Below are 13,126 nucleotides of genomic sequence, written 5' to 3'. Positions count from 1 at the left end.
AATAGGTTGTCTAGAGAAGCTGTGGATGTGCCACCCCTGTAGGTGCTCAAGGACAGTTTGGATACAGCCCTGGGCAGCCTAATCTAGTGGGTGGCAGATCTGCCTATGGCAAGCAGCTTAGAACTCTGATTTAATTTAAAAGGTGATCTTTAATTTCCTCTCCAACTTAAGCCACTCCATGACATCTCTTTCCAGTAACTCATTGGAAGTGTCAGTCTGAAACAGATGATCTTATTTAAAATATTACTTTCAATTCACAGTAATGAACCAATATTCACAGTACTTGCTATCCCCTGACCAGAGAACAAGCCTAGCAGCTGAACCATCATTTCTCAGGGTGTGCACTTCTCGGGGTCCTCGCTATACAATTTCTCCCCGTTTACATCCTCTTTATATATTTCATTCTGTCACCACCTCCCAGAACACTGTCAATTTAATAGAGCATATGGGTTTCATTCTGCCCAATAGAAGTTTTAAGCAGCTACTAAAAATGTCACAAAGAGTTTTCATCAACCTCCCCTTTCCCCACACCCTAAATTTCAAAGTGTTTAAGCAACAACCAAAAACAATTAAAGGAAATTCATAGCTAAGGCTGAAACATGCCGTATGTTTTCAAGAAAAAGGGCACAAAACATCAGTAAACCACTGCAGTGATTACATACTCCCACTATCAGGCACTGAAAAACTACAGAACAATATCATCTCCAACTATTAATAGCCATACTTCCTTTCTAGTATACAGATCTCTTTTCTTAATTGTCTAACAAGGGTATACTCATACAAGCCATATTTCTCTTTCCCATAAGACAGCAGAAGCAGAACAAAAATGATTTTTGAACATACTTATCAATTCCTGCATTACTCCTGACATTTATTAATTTGTAGTTTGATGTTTTTCGAACTTGCTCCAAACATGTTTTCTTTAGCTGTACAATCTATGAGAGTTAAATTTCTATCCCTGTCCTGATTTTCCTGGTTTATTTCGCACTGCCCATGCTCTGCTTGCTTGAGGGAAAGCACTTTGAGATGTAACATTTCAAAAGACTTTTATGGTAAAATATATGCTTAAGAATTTAAAGAAGTTCTTAGTGATCAGGTTTCTAAAATGCTTCATAGTTTATGAATTTACTTTTTTACTTTTTTTTTTTTTTTTTTTTTTTTTTAAGATCAGAATTTTCAGCCCACAGGCTCTATTGTCCATGATTCTCCCAGATTTTAAGTAATGTCTGCTCAGGAGTTTGAAGTAATGGTAACTGTAGTACCCGAATTTTACATTGGAGATGTACAAGCTAATGTCCAATTGCCCTTTTTTACACTGTTGACAAAATATAAACTTCAATTCCTTAGCTAAAAAAAGAAAAGTTGTTTGACATGGCTATCTATTTGAGATACCATCCCTGTGTCACCTCCCAGGTGAAAAGATATTTTCTTAGACTAGTATAAAATTCTTTTATGTCCAGGAAACTTGTTTGAGCACTAGAGCTGGACCACTGATCAAAGAAAAAAAATTTCCCCTCCCATCTAATTGGACTTGTCAGAACAAAACTAGATACTTAAGGTGCATCCCAGTTACCTACTTGGTAACAGTGGTGCAGAAGTCCTCACTTAGTTTAAGCCTTTGTGAAGTCTGGAGATGTTATTGCAAACAATGCCATCAAATACCATTACACATTAAAATGCTCTTTAGTGTTTAATGATATCATTTACCAGAGCAGACAGGTTTCAAGCTACACATAAGGCTGAAATATCTGGAGGAGAAAAAAAAAAAAAAAAAAAAAGAAAGAAAAACAGGAAAAAGCATGGAGAACTTAGCAACTCAAATTACCTCAAGTTTAATAGTAAGAGATAGCAAAACATCATTGCTTAGAAATAAATTTCTTCACTGAAAATGTCTTACATCCCAACAGGAAAACAGGAAGTAACAGTTTTTGTAAGAATTCTGTTACCTGCAGCATAAAAAGGATATTGAATGAAACGAAATCGATAACTACTACAATAAAGAGGAAAATGATTTATTTTTCTGTCATCTGAAATGCTACTGAGCATTTCTGCCTAAAAATTCATGGAGTGCCTCATGAAGGAAAGCAGTTGTGATGGGAGGTGAATGAAGAGCACAAGTTCTGTAGAACTATGTCCACTACACTTTCTCCCTGATCTGCTCAGCTTTTAGACATAAATTTATGAATTAAAATCACAAGAAATGATAATTGCCACTGTAAAGCAAACAAATCTCCATCCACATAAGTAAAGATTGTGCTAAGTAGCTGCAAGCCTGTTGACTACTTGTCTTCTGAACTCTTTAACAACTTTCTGAGCACACTCATCTAGAAAATGGAATATTACACCTCTGCCTTCTGTTTGAACACTGGAATTATAATTATTTTTTTTCCCTGAAAAAACATGCATCATCTTGTGCTTTGCCTTATGAAAAGCAACATCAGTCTAACTGGCTTGCAAGCAAGAGCACATTAAGCACTTATGCAACTTCACTCCTTGTAAAAGTGCTGCTCACACACTCACCTACCTCTGAATTGACAGTCCAAAGAGGAATACAATTCACAAGACAGCTCAGCCACGAGGAAAAGGTGGTGCAGTGGAAGCAGACTTTGAGGCAGAGCTCAGAGTTGCATTAGCTGTGATGGGCCCTAGCACTTGTCAGGAAGGTGACATCAAACCTTCCAGAGAATGAGCAACATTCCACATCCCTCAGTACAACTCTCCCTCAGTATGCCAACCCTCTCGTCACTGCAAAAAGAAACATTAGACGAGCAAGCAGAGCAGCTTAGACGGTTATTAACTCATTAGTTGGCTCTCAACCAAAACTTATAATGAGGCTATTTCTTATAAGAAATATATAAGATACTGTTAGTTGCTGCACTACCAGCAACCCCATCCAGGTTTAAGACTTTATTTTTGGCGAGTTTTTTGCGTTTTGTGGTGGGTTTTGGTTTTTTGCTTTCTTACCAAGACCAACATAGCTTTTATGCATTTGTGCATTTGTCCTTTCACATTTTCCATACAGAATAGAAAGAGGAGGTATTCTCATACCACACAAGGTACTACTAATATTATTCAAGTAATCCCCACTAGTTGATTTCTAGAACAGAAATTGAATAAGCAAAAAAACTTATTAAAAAAAAAAAAAAAAACACTGAAATACACGAAGACCAGAAGCACAGAGCTGTGCAAAGGCTATATTAAAAAACAAGGAGTTGACAGCAAGACAAAGCAAATACAACCAGAACTTTCAGCACAAAGGAGTGATTCCAAAGAACTTGAGAATTAGAGCTGCTTTAAAAGATCTCTGTTAAAAAGAATGTGAATTAAAAACATCAAATTTAATATATATATTTTTTTTTAATCGGAAAACATGACTAATTTGAGTTTAAGTAATTTAGCAAAGGAAATTCATAGCTAAATCCTACATGAAATAATGAAGATTAAAAGCATCCTATAGCAAAGTGAAAATTTCATTTACTTGCCATTCCCCTGCAGCAATTAAAAGCTGTGTCAGGAAAACATTCCCACAGAAAAGAAAATTTTGGCCAGCTCTACCCGATGACAACAGATAAGGAAATACCAGGGCAGCTCCAAGGTTTGCCAAGTGTTAGATACAAAGGCTCAGAAAAATATTTTTTTTTCATGGTAGTGTTTTACCTTCTCCACCCCATCTTTATCTCCCTTTCATTTTGTTATAATTTTCTTCCACATTTCTGCCTTCTTATCCTTATTATCCCCTACCTTGCTGGTTTAGGAGGTACCTGTTGATGTCCATAACAAAGTAGCTCTCCCTTGATTTTTCAGGTAGTTGTTTTGGTGTGCAAGACAAATGAATACCTTCTGATACATTAAAAAAAGTGCATTATGTAACACAGTTGTTATACTGGATTGCATTAAAGAAGGAATGATGTTTATGTAGCACTTGTCTGAAGAGCTTCTTGGCCTACCTGAACCAGAAATGTAACTCTTCACCCTAAAGCAACCCTGGTTACGCGCTAGAACAACAAAAATAAAATCCTACTCTCCAACATCTCTGATGCACACCTTCAAACCCAGAACTGCTTACAGGTGAATAATTTCATTCTCTTGTGTGAAAGGGAAACAAAAGCTCACAATAAATAAGTAAAAACGCACACACACACACGCACAAAAAAATACAACCTGCCAGCCAATGCCATTTTTGCCAAAGCTAAAATAAAGAACTGTATGAAGATGATGTTTGGTGCTCATTCATACAGCTCTCACACGGTTAGTTGGCAGCACCTCTACTCATTTGAGATGAAAAATCAGCTTAGATAAATAAAAATAAGTTGATTGCACTGCATTTGCAATTCTTAAAACCAACAGCTCTCCACTCTGCCCTGTGGTCTGACCACAGCCCATCATGATGTGATGATGCACTTCCCAACCACAGAGCAGAGCAAAGCTTTGCATTTCCACTTTACTAACAGGAGCTGCAAGGAAAAGTAGATGGTCTTAAACACCTAGATCCGGACATTGCAGGGTAGGCAAAAAAGCTAGCCTTATCCTCCCATTATCTCATGATTTTTTCTGCTTCAATCTCAGTTCAAATTCTTCGTTCAGCCCAATTAAGTTGGAAAAGTAAGTATTTTGAGGAACAAAAGCACTGCAGACAAAGATGGGTCTCAAAATGCTCAGGAGAGCCTTGATGGAAAATGTATTCAGACTACAAAGTGCTCTTCCTGGTCTGATTATATGCAAACCACTTCACATGCTGGGATTCAAGCTGAAAAGCAGAGAACACATGCTTATTGAGTATGTTTTTGGGTTGTTTTTTTTGTTTGTTTGTTTTTTGGGTTTTTTTTTTTTTGTTTGTTTGTTTTTAGAGTGGGGGTTGGTGGTGGTACTTTAGCAAAGCATTAATTTTATTTCTCCCTGAGAATTCTAAGCCATATCATTTTGCAAGTTTTATTAAACAACTTCAAGGCTGCAAAGTTTGTTCCACTCTTTCCTCTTGCCCATTTCACTACTAAAGGACAAAAAAAAAAAAAAAAAAAAAAAAAAAGAAGAAAAAGACATTTTTAAAAAAAGTCTTCAAAACAACATACAGCAAGAAAAAACAATATACTTGTTTTTATGCATAATACTAATAATTAGAGGTATTTCTTTCTTTTTTATTGGGGGGGGGGGGAAGAGGGGGTGGGGAAAGAGGAAGAGGGGGGTTGCTAGGAAAAAAAAAAAATCACTTTGAATTAAAAAACATAGGGAAAATAAATCCTCCAGTTTCTCAGAAACCTTGGAGGAACACCAGGCTGAGGAAAGAGCAAAAGGAATGAAGCATCCACTAACCAAGACGTTATTTCAGTGCCCGGTGCTAGGAGAAGTGGGGATTGCTCTTTAGCATAAGGCAGTTCTTCAGAATGTGAAGAAATTGGTCTGCTATTCATTTTTCACATTCAAAGCACAGCTCCATCTTGCTGGCAGATGGAGCAAGTCATAAATTTGTAATTCTTTGTCTAGATATAACTCAGGCTGTTCTAAAATCAATATAAACAGGGTTTTCTCCATAATGGGAGCAAAGCAGTGGGAATAAGATCAACCCAGCAAGATTCATCAATGCAAGTCATTTTCTTTAAATCACATCTCCCTGACATAGGTTTATATGAAATAAGCATGGACCACAAAAAGTAGATTTAAGGCAGGCTGAACTTTCATTATCTTGTACAATGCAATTCATCTTCCACAAATCTCTGATCCTTCAGTTACCTGGATCACATGCCCCAGAAATGCCAAAGAGCTTCACAAACAGCTACTCAGTACTAGTTTGCTTGCCTACTCTGCTGTACTGGGGAAAATACATGGATTGCTCTTTTATCTTACACAATTGGAAAGATACACAGAAACTTGTTCTTCACTTGCCATATAATATTTCAGAAAAAAAGTCTTTAACAAATGGCATTCTCTCAGTGTAGTGGTGTTTATTGCCTTCACTGTCTTTTTAAAGGAAATCAAAGCAGTCAAGCACAAGAGAATTCCCCTCAGGAATCCTGCAAAAGCACATCGCTCTTTCTGAAACCCACTGCATGCTGTTAAAAATCAACCTGCTGCAAGCCACAGCCTTCTGCAGCTACCGATGGAATTAGTCCTTTGTACCTTGGTGGCTGCACGTGCTGTAGCTCAGGGACCCCCCCCGAGTGACTGACAATTTCCTTGGTCACTCATCACTGACCAAGAATGACAAGGAAATCAGAGACGGCTACACAGGAACTCACCTGGGCAAGCTGGCATTGAGCTAGGACTAACCCAAATGGGCACACTGCTCTGTAAAATGGGCAGCTGTCACAGCAGGTGTCTCCAGCAGCCAAGCCCTGTTACTTGCTGCTGGAATAAGAGTTAAACTTGAGGGCTGGCCTAAGTGCTTCTTGTCACCATCAGGAGATGGATCTGTTCAGCCCTCTATTTCCTGCTACTGCCATTTGTCTTCAAGAACTTTGGTTGTGGTCTCATCCCTCAATGGCTAAGTTCAGTTTTCCAAACAAACACACATGAATCAAAGATAGAAAAAAATATTTTTTTTTTTAAAAAAGGGTTAAAACAACTATTAGCTGTCACACAAGCCATGGGGGACACATGTCTCCAACAAAAAAAAAAAAATGGAACATCAGCATTGCAGCACCAGCTTAAAGAATTTTTAAGTTTGCCCAGTACCAGCACTTCTATTAACTGAATGCCAAGTTTCATTTCAGTGTTTAATCATCAAGACATGTATTTATTTATCCCTTCCATCACGATTATACCTGAACCACTGAGATCCACACCCATAGTTACTAAACCGCACTATAATCAAACTAGCGATCAGTATAACCACACTAGCAATGCAGGCTGAAGCTTACTTTCAGTTGACTAAAATGAGCTTGGAATTTAGATGATCCTTCTAATGTCAAGTTTCTGTTAGGTTTTTGAGAATTAAAGGGTTCCAAAAGCAAGTGAAATAAATTAATAATTCACTTAATTTATAAAATAAAACCAACAAAAAAAAACACATCTCAGTCACCTACCTCTATTTTAAAAAGTATAGCACACAATATACCATAAAACCCAGACTCTTTTGCTATTCACACAGGCTTTCATTTCCTATTTTACTCAAGAAATTTGTTTTCAGAATAACTACAAAGACAAACAACATAATGAACCCCTTCTGGAGATTCAACCAGATACTTATGTTGAGCATTGTACTTCTATACTGCTGAGAAAACTGTCACGCATTTGAAGCAAACAGAACTTCAGAGGAGAGAGAAAAGAAAAGTCAAATGCATTAACTCCCTAGAGAAAGAAAGAAAATCTGAAGAAATTCCAAGGTCCAAAAGGACTGTGAAGAAGCTGTAGAGAGAACATGATCAAATGATCAAAGACTCAAATGCAAGTTGTAGCATCTGTTTATCCTTTAGAAATAAATTCTACCTCTTGAAGTTAAAATTTCCATCTGTTTTTGGAACAGATGGAAAAAAAAAAAAGTCCCCCTACCAGTAAGGTTTCCAAATCTTATAAAGGTCTGGTGGGGAGCAATTAACGTAAGATTGAAAGACACTGAATACAGCAGAAGTGAGAGTTGTAGAAGTGTACATGAAGCCATGGAAAACACAGTCTAGAAGCTGACTTGTGGGAGAATCAACTAACAAGCAGTGAAAGTATTTCCAGAACATAGCAAGCAAACCAGATAGTTCCTGGCAAGCTCTACACTTAGGAGCACAATAAACCTTGCTTTTCTATACTGGAAAGTAAAGCAGAGAAATTTTCAGTAGAAGTTGTTGAATGTGAATCCTTTCCATCCATAAATCCTGCAGTTCATCAGCCGCAATATTCTAAACCTAGCAGGTACTAACGCTTGTGTTTCTACAAATGCACAGAACTGTAGGTTTTAGTATGAGTTATATACATTCAGGGATGAAAGCTGAACTCTCCAAAGCTGTTTAAATTAGCATGACACTCTCAAGTCGGAAGACATACATACACACATACCCGTTATTGCCATCATAATCACAATGTTCTGAAACCAAAGTATTTCTGTAAAACTATTTCCACAGGTTAACACAAAATATCCGCTGTCTCAAGGACCACCTTTAAGTGGTACTTTAATAATAACAACAATAGCAGTGGATGGTCATGGTTTATTCATTCACCCTTCCTCCCTTTTCTTTTTGAAGACTTGTAGGAACTAGTAACAATGATACACACACCAAATAAGAAAAGAGAGCTAAACACCTAATGAATACTCCAAATTTGCGTGTCTGTAAACAACAAAAGAACCATGTGAAATTAAAAAAGGTATTCCATTTCATAGTTCAAGACAACACGACACCACAAAAAATGAAATCTAGCCTATGGTTTTCAGTCTGGACAGATGGTTACTTCAGAGGCAATTCAGGCAATCAAGTGACTGATAAAATAACAGTACCATCTTCCCCAGAATCATTTTGAGTTCTCTTTTTGGATGCTTCACAGGAAAAGAATGTGCAGCACTCATTCACAAGCATAATACCCTGAGCTTTCCAGGACAAAGGCAACTAATACTTTGCACATTCATTTGATGTGGAAATGGACTTTCTGAGCTTGTACAATAATGTATGGCAAGTTAACCCAATCTTATGACCTCTAGCCAAGTTAAATACAGTTTCCTCTAAAGAATTGCATAGCTGATGCAAAAGCAGATGTTTGCTGTCCTATGCCCTCAACTGAAGTTCTAGAGATATTTTGTCTTCTACTCCTTTTACAAAATCAGGAAACTTCCCCTAACATTATGATTGCATATTTACCATAAGGTGGAATCTTCTGCTTCTGGTAGGAATCACATACATATCCCTGTTTGCTTTGTGTCTTTTAAAAAAGAAGTTTTGGCCACAGGACTAAGAGACAGTTATCCTATAAGTTAGGAATAACTTAGAAGGCTAATTTATCTGGAAAAAAAACGGCAAAAAAGAATTCAATTTGCTTACCCTCTTAAAGGTTTTCTGATCCTAAATGGCTAAAAAATTCAGTGTGTGGTCTCTGACCAGCACATTTACCAAATAGCATACAGGAATTCTTAAATTTCCTGTGTAAATGATTCCATGCGTTACTTTTCCCCCCCTCTGCAGACGATTTTCAGCCACAATATCTTCTGCTAAATCTCTTACGTGAAGCCTTAAGAGAGATTTCTGCAGAGTTATTTTAATGCAACCTAGGCTTTACTGGGGGTGGGGAGAAGCAGCTTCTAAAAATAATCAGGTTGCAAGAAATATTCCTTAGCTTGTTCTTTCCCTAACAGAGGGGATTCTGAAGTGGTTTGTGAGTATAATGCAACATCAGCCTTTGAATAAAGAAAGGTAATGCCGTATAGGCTTGTGCTCAGGAGCCACCAGTGCTTGATATAGGGATGATGAAGCTCCATAGAGTGACAAGTTGATTCAAGTTACAGATTCAGATCATTGTAAGGATAATCTTTGCTTTCCAATTTAATGTGTAAGTGGTAACATGTTGATCAAAAATGAAATTCAAAGTATAATCCTGTACACTTGGTAGGCTTTTTAATGAGTCCATGGTGAGACCAACAGGCAAGAGGGTGCTTATCAAGCACTAATTAAGCAGAGCATGGAGTCATACCACAGATATTAGATTTGCTGTCATTACTTACCAAGCCAGCAATTGGAGTTGACAGACGATTTATCTTCCTAACAATGCCAGGTTTGATCTTGTTAATCAAACTACAAAGAAATCATATGAATTTATGTTACATAATTTTATTTAAGTCTGAATATCATTGCTTACTAAGAAAAACTTTGCATGCATTACTCACTCCTATGACTTGAATCAAATAAATCTGAATCTATTAACACATGCCCCTATTATTATTATTATTATTATTATTATTATTTTTATTTTTAAGTCAGTTTACCAAAAAACAAAAATCAACAATAGAAGATTATAGAAGCAAAAACGGAAAAGTCATAAAAATAAGATGGTTGATAAAGGCAGAGTAAGAAAGAAAGAAAAAAAAACAAAAACAGAAGCAGATAGGCGGATACAAGGATAAATGAATTTATGTTTAACTGGTTGGACTGGATGATCTTTGAGGTCTTTCCAAATGTGTTGATTCTACAATTGGTGATTCTATGTTTCTGCTAAATTGGTGGTGATGTTAACTAGACTGAAATTTCACATTTAAAGATTTTTCATATCTTCTATATCAAATTTTATCAGAAGAATACATATAAAAACATTAATTTTCAGTGTTCCTTGTAAGAGGTCTGATATTCCCGTAGGAAACCAGCTCAGATTTCATATGCTACCAGCCCCAGTATGATGTCTACAACAATATTTTTTTGTAAATATTTTACACATGCAAGTTATTTTTTTGTTTTGTTTTGTTTTCCAGTTGGACAGGAGGACTGAGCCTCACAATATCACCTGTACTTCATATAGAATTTACAATAAAACTGAAAAACAGAATAGATGCACATCTTGTCATGCATTGAGGACAAGGCAAGGTATTCCTTGCACCTTTATTCCCAGGTTCTCAGTCATGTTGGTAAGGAAATCCCATGATTCACTGAAATATACACTAGACCACTGGACCAACAAAGAGGTTGGACCTCATGACACCCTGTAGGCTTTATCCACCTACATCTGAGGAATTTGGACTTGCTCCCTCTCCTTGTTGCTGCTTGTTTGGCCAGACCCGTTAACCACACAAAACATCAATTGGGTTTTGTGATCTACCCACACCAAAGCAGAGTCAGCTCCAGAAGTTTAAAATTATACAAGGGAAAAGGCTTTTTTTTTTTTTCTCTCTTCTTTCTCCTTTGCTCAAAAAATATATTTGGAAAATAAACAAAAAGAACAGAGTTTATGCATACATAATGAAATGGAAGAGATTTCTAAGCACCTGCAGAATAAGAAACAAAGGTAACAGATCCTGAGATGTTTCAGCTTCATTGTTATCAAACAAAATACACTTGGTGACTTTTCCATCAAGAGAAAAGAAAAAAAGAAATTAAAAAAAAAAAAAAAGCTACTGTTTTCTTCCAAATGCATTACATATTTGCTTTATGTGCTTCAGAACACAAAGTAGCATGTAACAGAAAACTTCCTTCCTCTAAACAGGAGATCCAGTATAATGTAAAAGGATTTATTTTGTCAACTGATTAGTCAGTTGACACACATACTGGTCAGTAAGTCAAACAAGCTAACTGAGCTGCCACTAGAATAAGTGGTGAAAGTATAGATTTGATCTGTATAAGCCATATATATCACCTCCAGTGATAATGTATCTGTGTAAATTAAACAAGTCATGCCAGGGGAAACCAAGGCAACATGCAATGCTGTGGCTAGTTTATCTCCATTATTTAATATCTTCTGTTTTCTTTACTTTGCTGAAAACTGGACATTTGAAAGTCTTCCATATTTTGTTCTTTTCCATTTCCAGTGAACTCTTACGGAAATCACTTACCTTTGTACTTCAAGGTATGTCAAATTTAAAAGTTATGATACAGGAGAACAGCTGTATGATTTAGTGCAGTATAATTAGATGTCTTTTCCTTTAAAGATTGCTACATGACTCCTGAAGAAAACTGCTCAGATGAAGAAATTACTGCATGTTTTTCTCACATGTAGCTGTTAATTACAGATAAATTTAACTGATCTGCATTTGGCAGATGGATGCTCATATTCTTTTGCCAAATAAGTGTCAACAATGAAGATATCAAAGAGTTAATCAGTTCATTGCCATTGCTTAAAGACTTGATTTAAAAGTTACAGCTGAATACAATACACACATCCCCACTAAGTAGATACATCAAGTAAGGAAGTAGCTTCTTGTTAAAGCAATAGCTGTTTTATTACCACAGTCAATATAGTTCACATGTGATTACATAAGCAACAAAAAAATAAAACTTCCATCCCTACAAAACCATTCAGTCTTAAAAAAGAAAAACAAAAACACCCCCTCACACCAAAAAGACAATTACAGAAGCAACTAGCAAGATAGTCTGAAAAGTGAAGTGCCCAAAGGAAAAAAAATAAGGAGAGAACAAATAGGAAATCGAATAACATTTACAGAAGTAAAGATGTGGGAATGTTGCCTGTTTTGCATTTACTTTGGTTATTGTGATACACACTGAAACAAATAAATAAAAAACAGAGAATTACACCTTCATAAATATTTTCTGAAATGGCTGAACTGATAATGGATACCTCCAAGATACAAGGCATTTTTAAATGTCCAATGTAGTCTTTGAATGGGACACTTACACCTATATTTCCTTAAAATAGAAGGTGGTTAACACCAGTTTCAGCCTTGGAAAATTATTCTAATAAGTATAAAACCAATTACAGATAGACCTGATGAGTGGATGTTTTATACCTGTGACTCAGTCTACTAGCGAAACCTGACAAGTCTCATTATTGCCAAGTCTATAATATACATAAATAAAGAAAGCTTTTTTGAGAAAGTGTTCTAGAAAAAGCTGAGGTCTGAGTACTGTTTGCTGTTGAAAGCAGTAACTAGTTCAGTCCAAATGCTACTGAAACCTGGGCTGCAACATTTTATGATTTTAAGTTGCCTTTGAGTATGCCAAGTGACATCCTATAGATAATGTTAATGACGTACTTGGATGTGATTGCAAGATGGCCAAATAACTCCTTTTCTATTTTATACTAAAGAGAAATTTCAGAAATTAGTATTACTAAAAAAAAAAAAAAAAAAAAAAAAAAAAAAAAAAAAAAACCAAAGCAGAGGCCTAAACTTACTTTTAATTTATGATTTAATCACATTCATTATTGAAATAAACTACTTTTTTGGTATCAGGTTTTCTGGGAAGAATCACTGTCTTTCAGGATTTAGAAAACAAGGGGTTCACAATGATTCTTTTACTTGAAGCAGGCAAAACAAAACAACAGTGATTATATAAGTAACTGAGTACTTCCATCACAGTCACTGGCCACACCACCTTGCATAAGCTGAAGAGAAAGTCCAGTAGCACTAAGAGCATTATAAGCAATAAAACTAAGCAAAGGCCAGAGGATCAGCACAATGCTCCAGCTAAGATAAATGTGTTGGACAACACATGGAATACATAGATCCAGAAAGTGGACGTTTGCCACGGGAAGGAAGAACAGCTTTCAAACAAGG

The 13,126-nt window shown here is 36.3% G+C and overlaps 1 protein-coding gene across 10 annotated transcripts in view; it reads right to left on the bottom strand.

Annotated features, from left to right (window-relative positions):
* The window catches only part of LMO7 (LIM domain 7), a 128,945-nt gene that overhangs the window by 81,778 nt on the left and 34,041 nt on the right, over positions 1-13,126 (bottom strand). For all 10 annotated transcript variants that reach the window (XM_042866395.1, XM_042866399.1, XM_042866396.1 and 7 more), the window contains exon 3: positions 9,632-9,701. In XM_042866395.1, the coding sequence (XP_042722329.1) occupies positions 9,632-9,701 (70 nt within the window). The remainder of the gene's footprint in view (positions 1-9,631; positions 9,702-13,126) is intronic.

Source organism: Lagopus leucura, unplaced genomic scaffold, assembly GCF_019238085.1.
Source record: "Lagopus leucura isolate 7727_CA_CO unplaced genomic scaffold, USGS_WTPT01 Super-Scaffold_100001, whole genome shotgun sequence".
In the NCBI taxonomy this organism is placed as follows: domain Eukaryota; kingdom Metazoa; phylum Chordata; class Aves; order Galliformes; family Phasianidae; genus Lagopus; species Lagopus leucura.
This window is presented reverse-complemented; position numbering and strand designations above follow the sequence as displayed.